General features: G+C 44.0%; 1 protein-coding gene across 3 annotated transcripts in view; it reads left to right on the top strand.

Annotated features, from left to right (window-relative positions):
• The window catches only part of grid2 (glutamate receptor, ionotropic, delta 2), a 324,417-nt gene that overhangs the window by 270,066 nt on the left and 30,865 nt on the right, over window positions 1-23,486 (top strand). For all 3 annotated transcript variants that reach the window (XR_006033507.1, XM_042100271.1, XM_042100272.1), the window contains exons 12-13: window positions 2,479-2,617; window positions 9,181-9,376. Coding sequence is in view for 2 of the 3 variants with exons in the window: in XM_042100271.1 (XP_041956205.1) it covers window positions 2,479-2,617; window positions 9,181-9,376 (335 nt within the window). In the remaining variant the exon portion in view is untranslated. The remainder of the gene's footprint in view (window positions 1-2,478; window positions 2,618-9,180; window positions 9,377-23,486) is intronic.

Raw genomic sequence — 23,486 nt, 5'->3', positions numbered from 1 at the left:
CGTGTTGTTTAACCAATAAATGCGTTCCAATGAGCTCACACGCTGAAGAGTAGGCTTGGGAATCGGTTCCAGGTATCGGTTAGGAACCGGTTCCAAACATTCTGATCCATCGGAATCGTAGACATCCACACGTTAACGATTACACTAACGATTCCAATAAAAAGCTTTGTTTTAGAAATGTTTACTTTTTTAGAAATGTTAAAGCATTTAACTTCTTTATTGATATTGCACATTTGGTATTCATTCTCTAAAACCACTTTAAATTAGACATTCAAAGCCAACAACTCTCAAAGCCATCCTATAAGTGTTCAGCAAATGGTACAGGAATCGATATGGGAATCGATAAGGAATTGCATCGATAAGCAGACTCGACAATGGCATCGATATCGATAATTTCTTAACGATGCCTATCCCTACTGAAGAGTCCAGGGAAATGGACCCTACCCTGTCATTTATGATTTCTGCCTGTGATTAGGTTAGATAGTCACTGTGGTGTTGCACCTCCGCGCACAGTGTGTGTGTGTGTGTGTGAATATGTATGTGTAGGCCTGTGTGTGTGTGTGTGTGTGTGTGTGTGTGTGTGTGTGTGTGTGTGTGTGTGTGTGTGTGTGTGTGTGTGTGTGCATGTGTGTCTGTGTGTGCACACTCTACATGTGCAAGCGATGAGCAGAGCAGGTTGCCTGTGGCCGGGCTAGAAATCAAAGGCCGTCTCGTGGAGAGGGTGGAAAATCGTGCGTCTCGTCTCAAGAAGCGTGTGGCGGGGGGCAGCTTTGAACGCCCCCATTCGCCGGACCCCTGGATAAAAGTTACATTACTGTCTGCTACTCATTTTCTAAAGATTAACGTTCCACAGTTGGCAAGAAAAATGTGACGCAGTCACACACTCCACCATAGCAATATCCCATTCCCTATCAGGCATCAGCTTTAGGGGGTCAGTCCTCCCCTCCTCTCCCATCCGATCTCTTTCCCTCTATCTCCCTCTCTTTTCCTCCACTTCTCTCTATCCGTGCTGTCCCTCCCCCCACCCCCCACCCCACCCCACCCCCCACCCCCCACCACATACAGTAAAAATGTCTGGATTTTTCTTCTCGGTTTTAGCGCCGGAACTCTCCAAGCTCCCCAGATCCTCCCCGTTTGTCTGCTAAATGTTTCACTCAAGTTGTTATCCAGAGAGGCGCCCCCCCCTTGGGAGCTTGGAGAGTTCCGGCGCTAAAACCAAGAAGAAAAATCCAGACATTTTTACTGTATGTGGTGGGGGGTGGGGGGAGGGACAGCACGGATAGAGAGAAGTGGAGGAAAAGAGAGGGAGATAGAGGGAAAGAGATCGGATGGGAGGGGAGGGGAGGACTGACCCCCTAAAGCTGATGCCTGATAGTGAATGGGATATTGCCCCCCCCCCCCCCCCCCCCTGTCTTTCCTGTCAGAAACACACAGACGTCCAGACGCTCCGGACATGTTCGCGGTGTTTTAGCAGCTCAGCCTCGAAAATGGGCTCTGGCTGGAGAGAGAGAGAGAGAGAGAGAAAGCAAGCAAACCTTTTGACATTTACACAGAGGAAGCTCTACATAACTCAGCGCTTGCTTAAGCTTCAAATGATCCGGGGCCGACCTTTAAAAGATGACCCATCCCCCCGCCCCCCATCTCGGTAACTCCAGCACCCATGACCCCATCAGACACTACACATGAAAGAGATATAATTGAAACATCACCCAGTCAGAGTCTCAGTTGCATTGAGTGCTTAAAGTATATAACCTATACTGTGGCGAGCTCTGTAGGCAACAGTCAGGCACTAGGTAAAACCCACACAGCCTGCAGGACATATGAGATGGCATCACAGGGGGAGCGGTTTCCCCCCGCAAGACGGATCATATGAGATTGCATCACAGGGGGAGCGGTTTCCCCCCGCAAGACGGCTCGCAAGACGGATCATCTCCCAGGACTGGTGCAGGAAAGAGCAGGGTGTCAGATGTTTTTATTGAGTCTTTGCGCTGAAGGGATGGAAATGCCTGGCACTTATCACACGCAAGACCACAATGATCTGCCGAGCTACAAGGATGAATGAGGCTAATTTTTAACAGGCTTCAATAAGGGGATGCCGCCAACACTGTTGATCCATCATCGGTGTGGGGCCGAGTTATCCCGGGGAGACACCACACCACACTCAGCTCTGCTCTGCTCTGCGCCTGCAACAGTCTAGTATTTATACTAGGAACAAACAGATATCCCTCACACACACTTGCACACACACACACTCTGCCTCCTCTTGCATGACATTGATGCATATACTCATTGAAGTATATACTGTTGAGCTGACATGGACATATCATTTTAAATAAGAAAAGAATAATGAAATAAAAAAAATCATAAAACAAGTAATATAAAAAAAGAAACTCATAAAAAAGGACAATAAAAGTCATGAGATTCATTATTCTTGCTTCCTCTCTCTCTCTCTCTCTCTCTCTCTCTTCGCTTGTGTAGGTGGAGAAGTGCCTTACACCACCCTGGCCACGCGCATGATGATGGGCATCTGGTGGCTGTTTGCTCTGATTGTCATCTCCTCCTACACCGCCAACCTGGCTGCCTTCCTCACCATCAGCCGCATCGAGAACTCCATTCAGTGAGTATGGCCTCAGACCCCCCACCCCTCCCACACCCACACAAATAGCCCTACCTACACAATACTGTGTGTGTGTGTGTGTGTGTGTGTCTGTGTGTGTGTCAGAGTCCCCATATGTTTCCAGTATTAAATCAGTCTGTCGGGGTGGCTAGTGTGGGTTAGCGAGAGCCACATGAGACCATCTTTGCAGCAAGGCTGCAGGGGTGTATAGGAAGACATCAAGTACGCAGCAACCTGATGATATTTCACCTGGGTTCTCAGAGCGACAATAGGGACTACAGATGCACACACGCACACAAGCACACAAGCACACACCTACCTGAATACATACACACACACACACACACACACACACACACACACACACACACACACACACACACACACACACACACACACCTACCTGAATACACAGACAGCACACACACACACACACACACACACACACACACACACAATACACACACACACACACAATAACAACAAACTGCGCACACTCACTCTCTTTCATTCACTCAGTCTTTCACTCACTCATGGTAACCTGTACTCTGCGTACGCTGCGTACGCTGCGCGCTGTACGGCTGTCAGATTGTTTGTGAAGGCAAAGTCCCCCCCAGAGACACTGCGCTGCTGCTGCGGCTGCTGTGTTGTCCTCTCCGCCTCAGAAATCAATCACCGCCCCACCGCCGCCGTTTCCCGCGAAGGCCGGGATTCTCTGTGTGAGTGTGAAACAGTGGTGCTGTCATGGCGACAGCGGCGGTTGGTGCCAGGTGGCGCGTTACCTCCCCCAGAGGCCCAGAAGCCCTCCATTTTAATTTCCTGCGTGGCATAAATTAGATCCATCACACGGAGGGTGACGTCAGGTAGGCGCTTTATAATGATGGCTGCTCCCACCTCACAGGGAGACACAGCAAAAGGCCATAGAGAGAGAGACTACAGAGAAAGATAGGAAGAGAGAGAGAGAGAGACTACAGAGAAAGATAGGAAGAGAGAGAGAGACTACAGAGGAAGATAGAAAGAGAGAGAGAGAGAGACTACAGAGAAAGATAGGAAGAGAGAGAGAGACTACAGAGAAAGAAAGGAAGAAAGAGAGAGATACTTTGACTTTTAAGTTTCCTTTAAAAGGAAATCAACAAGAAGTAAAAACAGCCCATTTTAAACCCCGCTCTCCAAAAAAAAGGCACACAAAATAAGCAAAAACAACAAAGCAAAATAGTGAATAAAAACAAAACCAAAACTAAGGGAGAGAGAGAAAGCTAGAACAAATGACTCAGAGAGTGAAAAGGTATTCAAGAGGTTAACCAGCATAATAATAGAAATATAATTGAGAGAGAGAGAGAAAGAAAGAAAGAGATGGAGGTCATATACATTATGTGCTTGAGATACCACCCAGAGCTAATAACAGTCATTACTTGTCTTCCTCTTTGCTCACACAAACATAAATCCGCTGCATTATTGAGACTTATCAGATTGTGGAATGCCCAGCAGTGATATAGTTAATTGTGCTTGTAGAACATCTCGACTCAGTGATCACTCCCGTGAAGAGGGTTATGGGGAAAATGGGGAAACATATTGTGTGTGTGCATGTGTGTGTGTGTCTGTTTGTGTGTGCACGTGTGTGTATATCTGTGTCTGTATGTGTGTGTTTTCCCTTTGCATTAGATGCTATTAATGAGTGCTCTTCAGATCGTTCGGCTTCGCCCTCTATGCAAGCTAATTAGGATTTCCATAAATTTCAATGCATTATCTTCCATGTGTAGAATGTAGCAGGGTCATTACAGCACTAATTAGAACCTAAACTCTACACCCAGGGGTCTGTTGTATTAAAGAGAAAGATGTGCCTTTCATTCCCTCTCTCTCTTTTACTTCTTTCTCTCTCTCTATCTCTCCCTCTCTCCCTCTCTCTCTCTCTCTCTTTCTCTCTCTCTATCTCTCTTTTTCTCTCTGTCTCTGTGATTCTCTCAGGAAAGCCCTGAAAGATTCATGAACTGAGCAATGCAAGCACAAAAGAGTGAGAGGAAAACAGATATCATAATTAGATGGTCTGTGATCTGATTTAACTTTGATTAGCGGGAGAGTGCCAGCTTTCAGGAGCCCGCTCACTTCTGTCAGTGTGCTAATATACCCATTTAATGGCCTGTTTCAACTGCAACTTGTGCCGAGTATTTCAGGGCTAAATCAACTGGGATCCAATTGATTCAAAAAGTCATGCAAAATTGATTAGCTGAATGTGAATCGCTAATGGAATGTTTGCGCTGTAAATATATTGAAAGAAAGTATGAGCTCATCTCATTGTAAAACAGAAAGAAATCATGACCCTCATGACAGATATTCATTCAGTGAGTCTCCATATACAGTTAAGAACAAACTTATTCATACCCCTGGCGAATATTGATTTAATGTTGATTTTCTTTTTATCAATATGTTTGGTATGAATCATTTTGTTCTTAACTGTAGATAAGTTTTTGGTAATCACCCACACTGAAAATAGCAGGGAACAAATTGACGTGTGAGAAGTATGTTTAGCACCATGATTCTGTCAGTTAGCTGGGTCATTAGTGCCAGTGTGGCTTCAAAAGCTGTACTACCTTAGTGCATGTCAAACATGTGTGGCTTCAAAAGCTGTACCTTAGTGCATGTCAAACATGTGTGGCTTCAAAAGCTGTACCTTAGTGCATGTCAAACATGTGGCTTCAAAAGCTGTACTACCTTAGTGCATTTCAAACATGAAAACGGTTACATTTTGTTTTTCATACTTTTATGCGGTTTTTTGCGGAGGAGAGCCAAAGAATGTGATGTGGCTGTGTAGTGAGGCGAGGTGCTGGCCAGAGAAATTGAAACCGGGCAGTGAGGTCTGTGGCAGCCTCGGTCCCCAAATGAGTTTCATCTCAGTGTTTCGACACGCTGTGTTCTTCTCCAGCCCTCCTGTTGTTTACACACCCAGAGCAGACCAGGTTTGTGTGTGTGAGTGTTTGGGGGTGGGGTAGAGGTGTCACGTACAATGTTAGTTTCGCAAACAGACCCCCGTAGACCGACCTCAGCAATCTTAAATCTCGGAAATCCTGACACTCTTATCTCGACCGAGATGCAAATGTTTCCGGAGTCGCCTGAACCCCCCCCCCCCCCCCCCCCCCCCCCCCCCCTTTTTTTCATAAGGGAGATACATTTGCTGTTTAATGCCAAAACAGATCTGGCGGGTGCTTTCCATGCCGGCACATGACACCGCCCCGAGACACATCCATCTGCCGGATGCAGCGCCGCCTGGAGCAGCGCGAGGCAGGGGCACAGAGAGGCAGGGACACAGAGAGGCAGAAAGGCAGGGACACAGAGAGGCAGAGAGGCAGGGACACAGAGAGGCAGGGACACAGAGAGGCAGACACACGCCGGCTGGTCGCCCTGGCCCCGAGTATGCTCCCTGTCAGCCAGTCAAACACACACACAGCATGCTGAGAGACAAGCCTATCACACACGCTTGTGCATGCACACACACACCCACACACACACACACACACACGTGCAGATAAACTCACACACTTGCACTTATTCATGCGTACATATACACACACACACACACACACACACACACACACACACACACACACACACACACACACGCTGACACATTCACATTGACATATGCTTCAAAACAAATGCACATACACACAGAGACGTATTTAAACACGCACACATAGTCCCACCAGTCCATATGGATACCAAGCATCTAGAAAGACATTAGTTAGACATCGTTAGTTCTTTGTGGATGTTGCAGTTTATACATTCACATACACATTCAACTCTATTGGCCCTATTACTGACCTTTAACGGAACAGCTATAGAAAGAAAGGCTCTGATAGAGGACCTTGTCAAACCTCCATTGCAATCTGACTGTGTCAATGCCCACTGACACTGACAAGAAGGAAGCCATCACTGACACCAACACTGACTGTCAAAGGCTGAAGGGAAAAAGTAGCACTACAACTCAGTCTGAAGGGAAAAAAAGTAGCACTACAACTCAGTCTGAAGGGAAAAAGTAGCACTACAACTCAGTCTGAAGGGAAAAAGTAGCACTACAACTCAGTCTGAAGGGAAAAAAAGTAGCACTACAACCCAAAAGAAGAGCTGAGGGCGTTAAACCATTTGTAAATATGAATAAGAATGTCTGCACACTCCATTACCTCTTACGTCATTTAATGTGCTGACTTTTGGGGGTCTAGGTCAGGGCTGACATTCTGTTGATGAAAGGGCAGTTGATGCGCAAATCTAAAATCCTGAATTTTAGCTTAGCATCACCAAAGCTCAACAACAACAACAACAACAACAAAAAATCTAAACCTTGGTCAGATGTATTTTTTTTTATTTTGGTTCTTTCTTCTTTATTGATTTATGTTTTACTTTTTATTAATGTTGTTGTTTTTCATGTGCCTGTCATCCTGTTTTTTGGTTGTGAGGCTTGGGGAGCGCAGTGGATGCCCAGTCGGACGCGTAGCGACAGATGTCTGGCATTCAGGTGGAGCGCTGCACCTGTCGAGGCCCTGCTGAGGGGACTTTAGAGGGGTGGGGGGGCTCAACGAGGCGTGCTTCAGATGACAGTCCGCACGATGCCGTGTATACACACATTGCTCGCAAGCAAACGCAGGGGAACGCACCAATTAAAGCCTGGCACCCTGTGCAGAGTGCTCATCTGTTGTTGTTTTTTTGAATCATGATAATTTCTCTCTTCAATACCTTAGTGCCGACAAATGTTGTCAAATGCTTCCTCTTCCTGTGTGTGTGTGTGTGTGTGTGTGTGTGTGTGTGTGTGTGTGTGTGTGTGTGTTTGTGTGTGTGTCTCTGTCTGTGTCTGTGTGTGTGTGTGTGTGTGTGTGTGTGTGTTTATGTGTGTGTTTATGTGTGTGTTCTATCAGTGGGGCTTACGTCCGACGGTCATCCCTTTTCTGTTTCCTTTGGTGAGTCCATCCTCAAAGTGGACATTAAAAACCTCGTGTCCAGGCTAATCTGTCGGGCAGGGACAGGGATGAGATTGCGGGCAGAGATAAATTGGGAGCAGCCAAAAGATTTGACATTTTTTTGGGGTTGCTTTCATTAAACCATAAGGGGGCCAGAGCAGTCGTAGATTGAGAAGAAGGAAGGAAGACGGCTGTTGCCTGGGGATATTAATGGTATTAAATTAATTAACATCAGGGTTAGCTGCTCGTGTCACAACTTGGCTTGCATGAAGTGGAAAAACAATGGCTTCCATTACTGCAAATGGGTTTACTGAGGCCTTGTTTTTTTTTTGTTTTTGTTTTTTTTTTTTTAAAAAAGGGGGCGAAAGGCATTGTTTGCTATACACTTGGCCAAATGATAGCTTCTGTTTTTTTTTTTTTTCTTGCCTCATGCTGAAGGGAGCAAGTTTGACAAACAAACAGTAATTAGTTTCAGTAATGGTTTTGTATTGCTGCTCTAAATAAAGTGTGTTTGAAGACCTACCAAAGCATTACATTGTAATTAAAATATCCCCCAAGCCCCCTGAGGCACTGATAGACTACGAATTCACACTAATACAAGTCCCATATTTATTGGCTTTCCCTATTATTCGCCTCTCTTTATTACAACTACAGGGACTTCTTGTCACTTGCTTGGCTAACTTTTAATTGGTTATGAGATATGAATTCAAAGTGCTGAGTGAACAATTTTGTGTGTGTGTGTGTGCGTGTGTGCGTGTCTGCGCGCGCGTGTGTGTGTGTGTGTGTGTGTGTGTGTTTGGGCACTGCATGCTGCATGATCATGCAATGGCTGCATGATTATGGACAAGCGTAATTATATTGCATATTCTTGTATGCCATGCATATGAGTGTGTCTTTGAGTGTGTGTGTGTGTGTGTGTGTGTGTGTGTGTGTGTGTGTGTGTGTGTGTGTGTGTGTGTGTGTGTGTGTGTGTGTGTGTGTGCGCGTTTGTGTAATGTGTGTGCTTTCAGGTTAATTCATGTACAGTATGTTAAAGTACGGTTTTGTCTGAGGGTGCGCTTATGTATTAGTATGTGTATTGTGAGTTCTAAGTGCCTGTGTTGGCTTTGTACATATTATAGCATTCTGTTTTTATTTGCATTTTACACAACGTCCCAACTTGTTCTTATTTGGGGTTGTAGTATAAAGTGAACCCTTCCTCTCTACTCCTGAAACAAGGTGTTGATTGACTAAAAGTGTATGACTTGATCCAAGCTACTTATTTGTTTCCCACATGCTAAGCTAGGACAAACACACATAGAACAGCACACTCATAGAACTGACAGACGGAGAACCAACAGAAACAGTTCTCTGAAAAGATTATTAAATTAAAATCACAGACTGCACCTTTAATCTTTGTGCATGTGCAGAGGGAAGTCTCTGTGCACACACCATGTCTTGATATGGACCCTTTCAAGAGAGTTCCATTATCAGCATCATAGTTGGCCCCACAAGATTTCCTTTTTAACATTCCTAATGCAGAGGAAGTAGATTGGGAACCAAATAGAACGTTCAAGCATTGTTTTTGTTTTTATTGTTGAAAGGGTCTATAGCGTTTTCTTCCATGTCTACCCGCAGGTCTCTGCAGGACCTTTCTAAACAGACGGACTTGCCGTACGGCACCGTTCTGGACTCGGCCGTGTACGACCAGGTGCGCAACAAGGCCATGAACCCTTTCGAGCGGGACCCCATGTACTCTCAGATGTGGCGCATGATCAACAGAACAGGAGGCGTTGAGAACAACGTGGAGGAATCCAAGGAAGGCATCCGCAAGGTGAGGAGGAGAGTTGTCACTTCCTGAAACACTCACATCCCCCTCGAGTGCACTTGAGAGTATTGCGTGCGGGTATTTTTTCTTCTTCTTGCGTGTGCTTGGCATTGTTCGTTTTTTGTTTGGCTTCCGAGTCATTTGCCACTTCAGTCAGTGTGTTAATGATAACTGCGCATGGGGAAAAACTGTTGATGTTTTATGTGAGGTGCTATCTTGGGAAATCAGCTAATATGACTTAATGGTGTTTGTAAGGTGTGTGGTTGTTTGGCTCTCAATTCCCTTTGCTAATCTTGTTTTTTGCTATTACGTTCCAGGTTAATGCCTTATTTGTTAACCTCAAACATGTCTCTCTTCATCCACCCCCCCCACCACCACCACCATCAATTCCTCTCTCAGTGAAAATGTTTTCACTGAAGTCTACTCAGAAGCAGCAATTAAAGCGCTCCTAAATGTGAGGCAGTATGAAAGCCAAGTTTACGCCTTCATCTGGTCTCTAGAGGATTATTAGCAGTGAATATCTAATTAGTGCGCCTTGTGTTAGTCAGCGTTTTGTAGAGGTGATCGTCTCTCCCAGGTGCTTAGATAAATATTGCATGAAAGGGTGACACCTCTTGAGTACAAGACATGAATATGACTAAATAGACAGCTTGCTCTCTGTGGTGCCACCTCTCCATCCCCCCACCTCTCTCTCTCTCTCTCTCTCTCTCTCTCTCTCTCTCTCTCTCTCTCTCTCTCTCTCTCTCTCTCTCTCTCTCTCTCTCTCTCTCTCTTTCTTTCTCTCTCTCCTCTCTCTCTCTCCACCCACGTCTTTTGTCTTCTTGTCTTTTGTTCTCTGCTTCTCCTCTTGTCTTTTGCTCTCTCATTGCAAGTAGGCTGAAGGTTTCAGAGCTCCCTCTAGTGAGCGCAGTCATTCATTTTAAAAAATTGCTCGAGTTACCCACAGGTTTCTAATCCCCCACCCCCTTCCCCACCCCTTCTCTGGCGCTCTTCTCATGCTAAACACTCTGTTGTTTCCATGGTGACTAGCAGTCACACAGTCTCAATACTCAATAAGGCATGCAGTCTTAGTTCTGTCGGTGGCCATGACGAGTGCAGTGGCGACAGATTTCACCATACACACATACATATATGCATTTCAGCATTGCTCTCTTTCACTGTTATATGTCATGATTCACGACAGGGTCGGCTAATACTCCCAGTTCAGTTTCCCTCTATTTGTTTGCTTTGCCTGTTTTTCTCTCCAGCCTACTGTTTGTTTGCTGTCTGCGAGATGCGCCATGGCCTGTTGATAACCTTTTCTCCCATCTTGCAATAAACTGTGGGGTGTTTCTTCAGGCTGTGGAAGTAGGGGAGGATTATTGAGTAGCAGAAACTTTTTTTGTCATCCCCCAAAGTGGAGTTTCTTTTTGTTAGATGGAGGAAAGAAGTGAGCTTTTGACGCCTAGAAAAATTACCCAGGAAGAGGTAATACAGTCATCAATGTTTTATGTGTGTTCAGTTTTGCATGATTGCCTCCAAAAAGTTCTCCCCATCATCGTTTGAACTTTCCTCGAAGAGAGAGATATATTTTTTGTGTTAAATGCTAAAAAATGATTACTTTTTAATGGTGGTCCTTCTGAGAGAGAGTTCTGAAGAAGGCTGCAGTTTCATAGATATTTCATCAACGTGGGTACCCTTGGCCTATTCACAACTAAACATTGGACAAGACCGTCTGGCCCTAATACAGTTTAAGTCCAGCCAGACTGTTATGATCTTTCCTTTGTGTGGCAGTGCATTTTGAAGGAACAATGCACTGCTCTGATGTTTTGTCAAATATGACTCAAGCTGGTCTATTCTTCCTGCTGCTGTTCTCTCATCTCTTCTACCTCTCGCAGTCCTGTCACTCATACCATTAGAGTTGATGGAGTAATGTTGCTTCGGTCACACCAATTTCCAAACTCATAGCCGTCACCAAAGAAAAAGATGAAACTATTAGGACTCCCCTGCAAGCCACCTAACCACGGGCCAGAGAGCAGTGTGACCTCTCTAATGAGGGACACAGTGATCAATTGAATCCCATGATGCAGAATTCATCTGGCCAATCTTCCTTCCTTCTCCCAGCCTTGCAGCCATGGCAGATCAGGGCTACAGGACAGGGGCATTTCCAATGAGACCATTATTGACTGGCTGACAGAATGTCTGAGAGAGAGAGAGAGAGAGAGAGAGAGCAGAAGTGACAAAGAGTGTTCAAGTAACAGACCGAGTGAATGAATGAATGAACAAGTGAATGAACAATGATTAAATGAGAGAGATGTGGAGAACGATTATTTTTAATATGGCCGCAAGCTAACTTTAAATGAAAGGGCGAGACTACTTTAGATGCAGCACACTACCACAGCTTTATACAGCAACAATATCCCTTGAACTGGAGAGGGAGAGAGAGGGGTAGATATATATATATATATATATATATATATAGAGAGAGAGAGAGAGAGAGAGAGAGAAAGAGAGAGAGAGATGGAGAGAGACACAAAGGGAAAGAGGGGGTGGATTGAGGGGTAAAGCTGTGATGACTCATGCTGCAAGCTAATGGTTCTGATGCACTGACTGAAGCACAGTCTATGTAGTGCAATCAGAACAGAGCCCAGTTGTTGAAATGCTTTCTGATGGACGATTCATTCTCTATACACGTTACGTCACTTTATGTTTGGTCGATATGTGCCTTAGTAAAGAGATACTAGTAGGTGTTCCTTTTAGAGTCCCGTAATTACGAAGTATTTACCTAGTAATTACATGGTAATTTCTAGTATATTATTGGGTAATTACCACAGAAACAAGTTGGAAAATTTAGAGCAGGGATGTCAAAGTCAAATACATTAGAGGGCCAAAAAAACAAATTTGCTACAAGCCGAGGGCCGGACTGGTTCAATGTTTATTAAAACATATTAAAATGACTGCACGTAACCTATTGAACCAAGACGTGTACTGTATTTTATTTAATGATTCAATGAATAATGACTGTGACTGAAGTCATGGGCGGATTATGAACTTCCGGGCCCCTGGGCCTAGATGTATTAAGGGCCCCCCACTAATTGTTGTATATGTGGAAGGGGGGGGGGGGGGTTGGGGGTCCTCCCCCAGAATTTTTTTAATTTGTTTGATGTGATTTCCTGTATTCTGGTGCATTTTGGGGATGGACAATACTAAATTCAATCAGATTCATAGCCTACATCATGATTTGTTGATATTGAGGCAATGATTCCATGCAAAGGCTTGGGCTTCAGGGCCCCCTGACCCCTTGGGCCCCTGGGCCTGGGCCCGGTAGGCCCGTGCAGTAATCCATCCCTGACTGAAGTGCAGGCAAGGTTTGCACAGAAATGTACGATTTTTCCCATCCTCACCGACCTTGTCATAAAACTTGTTTAAATGATCATACGATGCCTCCTTACTGCTTTGTCGTCTACATCAGCCTTTCTCAAACTTCTTTGACCTGAGGCCCAGTCAAGGCGTACTTTGGGGTCATAGGGCCCACCTACATGAACCCACCCCCTCCCCCCACCCCCATCAAATTATCATAATGATATCACAATTATTATTATTTTTATACTATATTGCTATACATGCACTTCAAAACAGTCAATGTTTAAAGTGCTAAGATTGTTCACAAAAGTTTGTGAAAACATGCACATCAGCGTAGGCTACTGCTTTACTAATGTAAAATATAATTAGGCCTACAATAGTTTAATTGTTTTTGCATTGTTGCATGATGCTTGCATGAGAAATACTTCTCAAAACAACAGCAGTTATATGGGTGCCCTTGTTTTGGGATGTTTTCTTCATGCAAGCATCATACACTGATATTTATATGCTATTTAATTACATTTACATTTAATTACATTTATTATACGGCTCTTTACAATGCTAGTAGAACGCTCCATTGACTTGAACATTGATTTCCCAACGTTCTACGGTAAAATAAATTCATGTAATTACTGCTGCAAACATATAATTACCGCTGTCAATGGCAACGGGTTTTTTGCTGCTGATAATATCACTCCGCAAGTATTCCGGTCACTTCTTGCATTGGAACTTCATTCAAAAGTGAAAGCAGATGGTTGATCAGCTGTGTTCTAAAGAATGTTTGAATCAAGTTCAGCGTGTGTTGCGAACTATTTTTTTCTCAGCAAAAGCCACGAGGAAACGGTAACAATTAAGTGTAAAGAGACATATCGTGGAGTTTATTTTTTCATTTTGGCAAGTAGCCGTATAATAAGCGGGATAATGTATAGAACGCCGGTCATTATGGGAAAATAAGTCCCTTCAGGGCGAAACAAGACGGTTCGCCCTGTCGGGACTTATTTTCCCCATAATGACCGCCGTTCTATACATTATCCCTTACTTAATTTGAATGCCTGAATGTAAGGATTCAGGAAACACAATACCAGCTTTTGTGAATGGTAAATGGCGGATCAGATCATGCGTAAATCACTGATCTGGAGATCTTTAACTATATTTAACTAAGACTAATTAATAGCTTTTGGCTGACTTTAATACTTAATGCCAAATAGTGTTTTATATAGTCTGTGCTCTGTTTTTTATGGAAGTTGCATAAATCTACGTCGTTCTATTAAATGTCGTTTCATAATTAAATAGCCTTCCAATAGGTTGAAGCTTAGCTTTGCTACCAACGTGCACACGCATGCATTGAATAAACGCTCATACCCCGACTTAATTCTATGCCTCTATGTTTGATGACACCAAACAAGTATTTCCTACTAATTGCAGAAATGTTTGTTTTCTTTTTCTGTCCGCCGGCTCCTTGATCAATTGCGCAGCAAATTATCAGACGATGGCCCGGGAATAATTTCACTCTGCAGACCATTGTCCACATTGCGGACCGCGGCCCATAGTTTGACAAATGGTGACCTGCATGCTGCCATATTAAGGCCTTTTCACTGTGTGTTTTAGCCGGGTTTTCGCGTGGAAGGCTCTGTAGAAATCTGGCACCCTATTCAACGAAGTTAAACTGAAAGAGCGTGCCGTTCACAGACACCAGAATGAAAGAGTAACGTTCATCCTCACCGTTCATCCTCACCCCCAGTAACGCTCAGTTCACGTTCGCTCAAAATATGAACGAGTTCATGAACTTTCGTTCAATGAATGTGTTCAGGCACAACACTGGGGAGGGGGGTAGCTGAAAGTTGACATCTGCCCTGACTGAATACTGATGAATAATAAAGCTGAGGCCCACTTGCGGCGCCGCAGTGAGTGGGCTACCGTTGCATTGTGGGGAATGGAGTATTGGTGCGTGCAAAATAGCAGCCGGCGGCTGTGGCCTGCGGGCCGGTTCTAATACTTATCAAATATCATCCCGGGGGCCGTAGATAATTCATTCTTGGCCTTGGCCTTGACTTTGACATGTCTGATTTAGAGAAACTACATCTGAAATATCTCTCCTTATACCAATAAATTATAGATAATTATTGGGTAATTACTACAGGTAATGTGTAAATAAATGCAGAGAAATTTGACTACATTTTCCTTCGGTAATTACCCAATTATTTATTACAATTTACTGTCTATTTACTGGGTGAATTAGGGGGCTGTAAAAGGAGCGGTTACTAACCCAGTTCAATATTTGTAATCATAGACATTAATCACACAATACTTATCTGGTAGGTAAATTCAAGCTACAAAATTTCCTTTTCAAGAAATGTATAGAAGTGAAGAGTGAGCTGGAAAGAAAGAAAGAAAAAAAAGAAAGAAAGAAAGAAAGAAAGAAGGGAAGAAAGAAATGAAACCAAATGACAAATGGTAAGAGGAACATGGAAAGACTTAAATGCCAGTTAAATACCAGCGTTCAAGGTCATGGTAAGGATTTTCTTCTGTCTGCAGTTCCGTGTATTGGGTTTGAAGGATTAATGATTGCCACTCCTCATCAACTAGAGAGGGGTCTGTTACCATCGTTACAGTCATATAGCACATGTGGCGGTGCCAACAACAAGCAGTGGTTTCACCTGCAGTGCGTGTGTGTGTGTGTGTGTGTGTGTGCGTGCGTGCGTGCATGTGTGTGTTTGTGTGTGTTTGTATGTATGTGTGGTTGTGTGTTGCTTGAGAGTGAATCACGATCGCCACAAAAAAGCCCGTCAATCACTTCCTTGGCAACGACCACCTCATTCTCCTGCTCTCCAGGCAACATTCACCACCCGCCTTCAACAAACTTGCTGCGTTGTTGGGGGGGGGGAGAAAATGTTCAGGGGGTGAAAAAGTTTTCTGTTTACTTTCGCTTGTGTATTTAGAGGTCAAGATTCCTCAATGGCCCCCTCCCCTCTCTGTCCACCATTAAGCATTGAATCTTGGCTTGCCACTCTCCAAAGAGCCAGCAGTCTAGCCTCTTTGAAATGGAGAGAGGAGAAAAAAAACAGAACGGAAAGAGAGCAAGAGGGGAAGCATTGGAAGAAGAGTGGAGGAGAGGGTGGGGGATAATTGAGAGTGGACGCTTGACGACCGGCGGGACATGGAGGATGAGAGCGGGAGAACGGGAGCGCTGATGAGAGGAAATCTACTGAGACTTTATCTTTTCTCCTTTTTTCCGATTGATTTAGAGGCCGATTGTTGCTAGGCATCTGATGGACAGAGCTGAGAGATACAGGGAGAGATATATAGAGAGGGATGGAGACAGAAAGAAAGAGAGAGAGAGAGAGAGAGAGTACCCCTGACAGACAACAAGGCAGGCGAAAGGAAAGGTGGAGGATGGGAAAAGAGGGAAGACTGAATGAGAGAGAGAGAGAGAGAGAGAGAGAGAGAGAGAGAGAGAGAGAATAAAGAATAATAAGGTTTCGGGGGTGATGTAGTGGCTTTGGCTAATAAAAGAGTATCTGTGGTGATGGGAGAATCTGCTCCGATGCCCCGCCCCCTCCCCTTTAAAAGAGCTGAACTGTCACATGCTTCTGCCTCGGCTGCCTCCCCACGCGGGGGTTTGTAATTATGAAAACGTGTAATAGGAAAATCAATGGAAGAGTGCAGAAATGGAAATGGCAATTAGACCTCGCCAGCAGCCGTGTAATCTTTCTCAGCGGGCCGCTGCGCTGGTAGTGTGGGTGATAGGGGGATGGAGGGAGGAGAGGAAGAGGAGAGGAGGGAAGGCCACTGCTAATTGATGGCGTATTGGGTTGAGGGTGAGGTGGGAGAGGTGGGTGGCTTTTTAAACATTTTTTGTTTTCATGTTGTTTTTTTCTCCAAGCCTGTCCTTGTGTCCCCGAACCCCCCACCCCTTTAGCGGGTCTTGGCTTTAGGGGAAAAACAGAGAGACTGCACGCTTAGGCCACGACGACTTCTCCTCCGACTAATGGCGCAATCTGTTGTGTATAGTTTGTGTGCTTTGTAAATTTGATGAAAGGAGGTGGTGTGCTTGTGTGTGTGTGTGTGTGTGTGTGTGTGTGTGTGTGTGTGTGTTGGGGGAGGGGGGGGGTTAAAAACACTTTTTAAATGCATATGAGTAACCAAGTAAACTGTTTTTGTTGAATGTTACTTTGCCTGTTTGCTCAACACTCATGGATTAAACAAGCTTGGCTTAAGCATGCGAGCGCTGTAAAATTCAACAGCTTGCTCTTGAGCTCCGAGAACACTCCTCAACGAAGCTCAACATGGTGTAGTGTCGTGCCTGTTCGTGCCATATGACAGCTGCTACCGCACTTGTTTACCTTATCTTGGGGTAAGATAAGACCTCCAGCACCACCACCACAAGGCCCTTGACTTCAACAGGCAGTTCAAATAGTCAAACAGTATGGTTAAAGGAAACTTCAGATGGATCTATTTCAGATAACGGCTAAAGGCTATGCGGCTAAATTAGCTGGATGAAATGAGATATGTGACATAGATATAATCAAAGCCTGTTAGTGCTCTTTCATGTTTAATATGCGTGTGCGTACCTTCCACTTGACATTTAAGCCAAATTAGGTTGTTTTTTTTTTCTAAATGCGATGAGTCATTTTTGATTCCTGAGATTCTTTGCTCAACGAATAAGCAGAGATCCTTCCCCTCCATGTTCTCTGCTTTGAAATTTAAATTGTGTCCGAAAGAAATGTCTGGAGCCCTTTTCATCCATATGCAGTGATATTTAAATCCTATTTACCATTGAAGCAGCCAGTGTTGATTGGCCTATCTGCAGCAGAAGCAGAACATAACAGCACACAACATCTCAATCAGGGCTCTTCCTATCGCGCCGTGCTCCTGAGAGATAGCTCTGTCAGCGCCACAGTGTTGTTATGGTAGCATACCTTGAGATTTGTGGGGAGCCCAAATATAGACATGGCGAATCAGATATGAAAAAAGATTGCAAAATGAAAGGATGTATCACGCTGGGAGAGGATTGGAGGGGGGAGACAGAAAGGCGGATTTTGTGTGTGTGGGGGGGGGGGGGGGGGGGGTCATCATTGCGGACAGACACCAGTCACTTTGTGGCAGACAGCGGACATTTGGGAGGAGAGGCATCAATTCAGAACAACAAAGACAAACAACCCAATGAGCATGAGTTTAATCTTGCTCTCTTCTTTCTCCCTACTCTGTCAGCAAGCCCGGGCCCCAAATTGAATCATTAAGGATCACATCTGTATTCCTGCACAGGGAGAGAGAGAGAGAGAGAGAGAGAGAGAGAGAGAGAGAGAGAGAGGCCAAGACAAGAAAATGAATTACACCTCCTTTCTTAGTTTGTTTCATGAGCTCAATTACGGAATTGTAAATTGTGTGTGTGTGTGTGTGTGTGAGAGAGAGAGGGGGGGGGGGGGGGGGGAACTGGGGCTCCGTCTCAAAAAAGAGAAGACCAAAAAAAAGTTGATGTAAATTTTGTTGGTGTTGCATTTGCGAGGGGGAGAATCAGCCTGGGCTCTCCATAAAGTCATAGCGATAGCCTCATTCTCATTCCAAGCTGCCCTCCCACCCGCGCATCTTTATCTCTGTCGGTGGGAGACAAAATGGCTGCCTGCCAAGCCCTAATGGACTTTTGGAGAAACAGAGAAAATAATACATCACACAAGCCCTTGGTGGGCGGCGGAGATGGGGGAAAAGGTGAGGCGGGGGGGTGGGGGGGCTTTCAAGCGGGCTCTCCAGGGGCTGGGCACTTATCTCTCAGGGAGCCCATACCGCCGCTGTTGCTGCTGATGTGATCAGGTCAGGAAACGTAAGTGCCCCTAGCCTCGGCTCCTGCCCTACCCTCCCTTGGCTCTCAGCCAACGCACCGCCCCGCAGCCTCCACAGATCACGCCAGGTCAGTCCCCCTGCTGTCCATCAGGCCCTTAGCCCAGAGTCCAGATGACACCCCCTAGCCTCCTGTTTTAAATCATGAAGTCATGAATGATGACTTATGTAATGCTGCTTACTCCCAAAATTAGTAAAAAAAATTGCATTTAAAGTAGATTTTGTGGAGAGCTTGGACTACACAAGTGAAGTATGAGGCTTGAAGCTTTTGTCATAGTTTTCAAGTTTTGAGGCATGTTCCCTGGTTTGGTTTAGTGTCCAGTGTTAGTGTTTAGTGTACAACATATTGGATAACTGCAAGAAGCATTTCAGAGTGGCAAAAAAAAATCCACACGGCTAAGTGCAGATAGCTGACAGGCAGATGTAGAAATGTTGCTATTTCTGTGCAGCCATCTGGTTTCAAGGATGAACATATACTCTCCATAACAGAGACCGAGAGGTGTGTATCTGGAACATGGTCTGAACATGTCTCTTTATACAATTAATTTATACTGAAATAATTTATACATACATAATTTTACTGTACAAAGTACAGTTGAAACTCAGGTTTATAAGTCACTGTCAGATAAAGCAATTATCTGTATTTCAGGTGTGTGAGACCTTTAAATGCACACATGAGTGTTATCAAAATTATCTCAATTTCTTTACAGAGCTTTGAGCTTTTTGTTGTGTGTGTGTGTGTGTCTGGTCAGAACACCACACTCTGAGTGCCTCTGTAGCTTGCTCTCTTTCTCGGTGTTTCTCTCTCCCTCTTTCTCTCCATCACTCTCTGGCTTGGTTCTACACATCCCCACATCCCCTCTGATCCTGCCCGTGTTGGCCACAAAGAGCACATATTCACAGGCAGCGGGACAGCAGAGGAGGGCCAGGACAGCCTTGGGTGGGTGGGGTTAGGTGGAGGGGAGGAGAACCTGCACCGTCCGTCTGATTCAACAAAGCCCAAATCAGCCTCAGATATATCAACATGGCGACAGATCAGAGAAGACGGTACTTTTTTTCTCTTTCTCTGTCAGCCTTTCTCGCTCTCTTTCTCTCTCTCTCTCTCCCTTTATCTCTTTCTTTTTCTTTTAAGGACCACTACTCTACACTCCAGATTTAGTGGCCTGGATGAAGCAAGACTTGAATTCGGACTATTTTTACATTCATGGTATAGGCTATTTACATAGCTTATTTATATAAACCATGTATAATTTATAGGTTATATGTATAATATATGTATATCTATTCATATATAATATATTATCTGATCACATACAGTATATATATATTTATATATCAGTATATTATTTAGATTTATATATCTACATACAGTATTCATGTATATAATCTCTCATGTATTGTGCTAAAGATCGTTCTCACTGATTCAGAGCTGTTTTCCAGTCAAATGATTATCTCCTTCAGTTTGTGTATAAGACGTTAAGCAGCTTGATCCCCTGGTTGAGCTGCTCTTTTACTTGCTCTTAACTCAGATTACCCTGCACCCTTGTGTGTTAAGGAAAAGATCAAAGGAAGCTGGTGGCAGCTGCAGTTCAATAATGAGCGGGATTTAAGGCAATAAATGGGTTTTATTTATTTATTTTATTTTTCACGCATCAAGAGCCATTTGAGGTAATTGGAATCATTTCATAGGCATGTGGTTGTGAACAAGGCAGGGGGTGGAGCTGAGTTTAATTCAATTGTGTGAGTAATGGGACTGTCACTTCAACGTGTTGTTGACATCTAGATTCGGCATCAGAGAGTCAACATCAAAGAGAACAATTCATACAAGTGCTGCATATAGATGCTAGGCAGCAACAGTACAGTTAATGTAGGTCCCTGCAGGTACATGTAGTTTGAAGTGCAACCCAAAAGCAAGAAAGAAGGTACAGAAAACCAATGGAAGAATGGAAGAGCTGTTCTCCTCACAAAGGTGCTTTTCCAGAGAGACACAAAAAACACACTCTGCTGTTTAAATGTCAGAAACTAAGCCATCTGTTTTGCGGATCAATAGTGCAGAGCAAATCCAGTATGTCTCTATGTGCTGTTTGTAGGAGCCAAATACATTGCAAATTGTAATCAGTAACTCCAATTCCATTGCTTCAATTGCGTTGTTGATTGAACATTGTTAAATAGAAAAGACCTGTGAATTGTGGGGGCTGGTTTCTATATTGTCTGCCAACCAAAATTACTCAAATGAATTAGAACAGCACAAGAATGAATTATTGACCAACATCTTGTTTTTAGAACTTGCATCTGCCAGAAACTTTAATATTAGCAAAAGCTGTTTGCTCAAGCACTTCACTTTAAATCTTTGAGTCTTCAGTGACGTCAGGAAACTTCAAAATTACTTTTTTTGATTTTTCACTTATCTTTGTATCACTTTAGAAAAAAGAACAGATGAAAAGTTCACTTATTTTTCTTTAGTTGTTCCTTGTTTACTCCATGGGTAGTTTAACTTTTGTATTTCCCTCAACATTCGCTGAGGATCTTCCATGGGCTGCAGGCAATCAAGACCTAAAAAGAGCTTGATTAATCTCACATTGAGAGTCACACTGTCTGTGCATCCCTCATTGGTACAAAAGAGCTTTGAAGTCAGACTGGGTGAAAGGCATGCCAGTTTATTTGCTTGACAGTAAGGGATAAAGAATTGAAGCCAGGGATGAAAACCTTGTGTTGTTGTTTTTTTTTCTTTTGAGAACACAGTTTGGCTTGTTTTTTGGAATCATTTAAAAAAACAACTTAGCAGAACACCAACCTCTGAAAGAGAAACAGAGAGAGAGAGAAGAAAAAAACAGACTTATGCCAAATCCTATTAGCAAAGGCATTTTAGTTCTAGCTCAATGAGCTGTCCTGGACTGTTTCTATAACATCTGTTTTATATTATTCTACATTCTGTTATCAGATACACGCCTTTGAAAAACAGGGCTAATTTACATATGGCCAGTGATAGGCTATTCATTTTTTTATACCGGTATGTATGTATGTATGTATATATATATAATATTCCTCCTGAAGATGTGAGAAATTAATGACAGCTCAAGGCCAATTAAGAATGGGAGAACAAGCGCAGGAGAGAACATTGTCACGCGCCACCTGTAAGCTCAGTGCGCTTCAGAGAGCCTTCTGGATGCACCAGGGGAGTGGCACACCTTGAGGGAGGGCTCTGAAGTCTCCCGGCAGTATGGCATTGGTTGCTGCGTAGAGATCCCGCTTTAATGTCAACGAAGTTCCCCAGACAGAACAGGTGGCTCTTTACTTGTTTATTATATGATGCCATACACACTGATTTTGGGAGAGGTTTGAGCATGTGTTGAGAAAAGGTATAACAGTTGTCGATTATTGGCGAAATAATGCCCACAAAGACGTTTTTGGTTAAATAGATCTTAAAAAGCATTAAAGGTATACTATGCAGGTTCAGGTGATTTTGCCGACTGTAGAGCTCCCTCTAGAGTCACGATATATTTATATTTTACTCTGCTGTTGTAAATAGCAAACTTCTTGTGACTTATCCCCCCTGTACACAATGAAAATGCTTTTGTTGTGGAGATGAAGGATTAACAACAGGTAAAAACTATCTCCAAAGAGCTATCTCTACTGACAAGGAATGTTTCATGATTCTCGTGAGATTTGTCAGGCTGCCGTTCTTGAAGTTGCATGGCTGGTTTTCTCAGTAGACTTGCTACCTCTATGCTGTAAAGCTATGCTAGGCAAACGATTCTCCTGTTACAAGTTCGTTTACCATCAAATTGGCTTCGTAAAGGTGAAAATCTTGCCTAGTCTGCCTTTAAAAGATACAATTGATCAGCTATCTTCTTTTTGACATGCTCTCTCTTTTTCTCTCTCTCCCTCTCTCCCTCTCTCCCTGTCTGTCTTACTTCTGGATGTGGAGTCCTTGCAGTGCCACCGTGGCCCTGGCCCTGGCCCTTGAGCGGCGTCTCAATGGGAGCTGATTGGGCCTTGGCAATGGCAGCAGTCTGTGCGGCAGGCGCTCTATCCCAGCGGGGCAGTCCCCTTTCATCAAATGAAAAACACTCTCTCTCTCTCTCTTTCTCTCTCTCGCTCTCTCTCTCTCTCTATCTCTCCTTCCACAGCTAATTCTGTGGCTCGAGCTTGACGGAAAAAAAAGACATACAGCGTAATCCCTTATTGATGACCTTTTCAAATTTGATCTGGCTGTCTGGTTTAGATGGTCGTCATTAGGACTGCTTATTTCAGAGAGCCGCCTTGAGTGATCTTTTTTTTTTTTTTGATGGAATTCAGTGAGACTGATGTACATTTTCACGTTGATCAATCTCGTATGTCCTTGTTGGACATCTCCAGCCTCCTCCTCACAGTGCTACAGTGGATGAAGACTACAACTGATCCCAACTCATTGTGTGATCTGCACGCAATCACTTTGATTATCACCCACATTGAGGCCATGTTCCTGCCATAGATTTGAACTATGAATCTTCCTGGAGCAATATCAGCCCCCATTTATTTCTGCACACGTCTCATCCATGTGCTTTAATTACTTTCCATCCCCATGGCCATTATGTCATGTTCCTGATGAGATGTGGAGTCTCTCCTTTGGTCAGTGTTAATAAGCAGCCTTTCTGTAATTGGCCTTCCCTTTACATGTTTAGAGTGTGGTTGGATGTGTGGAGAGAAAGAGAGAAAAACAGCTTTAATTTAGTTATTAAGAATCTCACGAGGCCTGCCAGGATCATCTCCTCGGAAACAACAATGGGACAATTAGCATTCAGTGGAGCAAGCGTGCCGCGTTTGAAGGAAAATGGCTCTAAATAATTACCTCAGAGCGATTAGAATCACAGCCCCTGTTATTGCCATACCTGCAGGTAGTAGCATCCTCCCCACACTCACGCACAAACCTCCCCCGAAAAAAAAGATACGCTTCACT

This window comes from Alosa sapidissima, chromosome 8 (genome assembly GCF_018492685.1).
Source record: "Alosa sapidissima isolate fAloSap1 chromosome 8, fAloSap1.pri, whole genome shotgun sequence".
Taxonomy (NCBI): domain Eukaryota; kingdom Metazoa; phylum Chordata; class Actinopteri; order Clupeiformes; family Clupeidae; genus Alosa; species Alosa sapidissima.
This window is presented reverse-complemented; position numbering and strand designations above follow the sequence as displayed.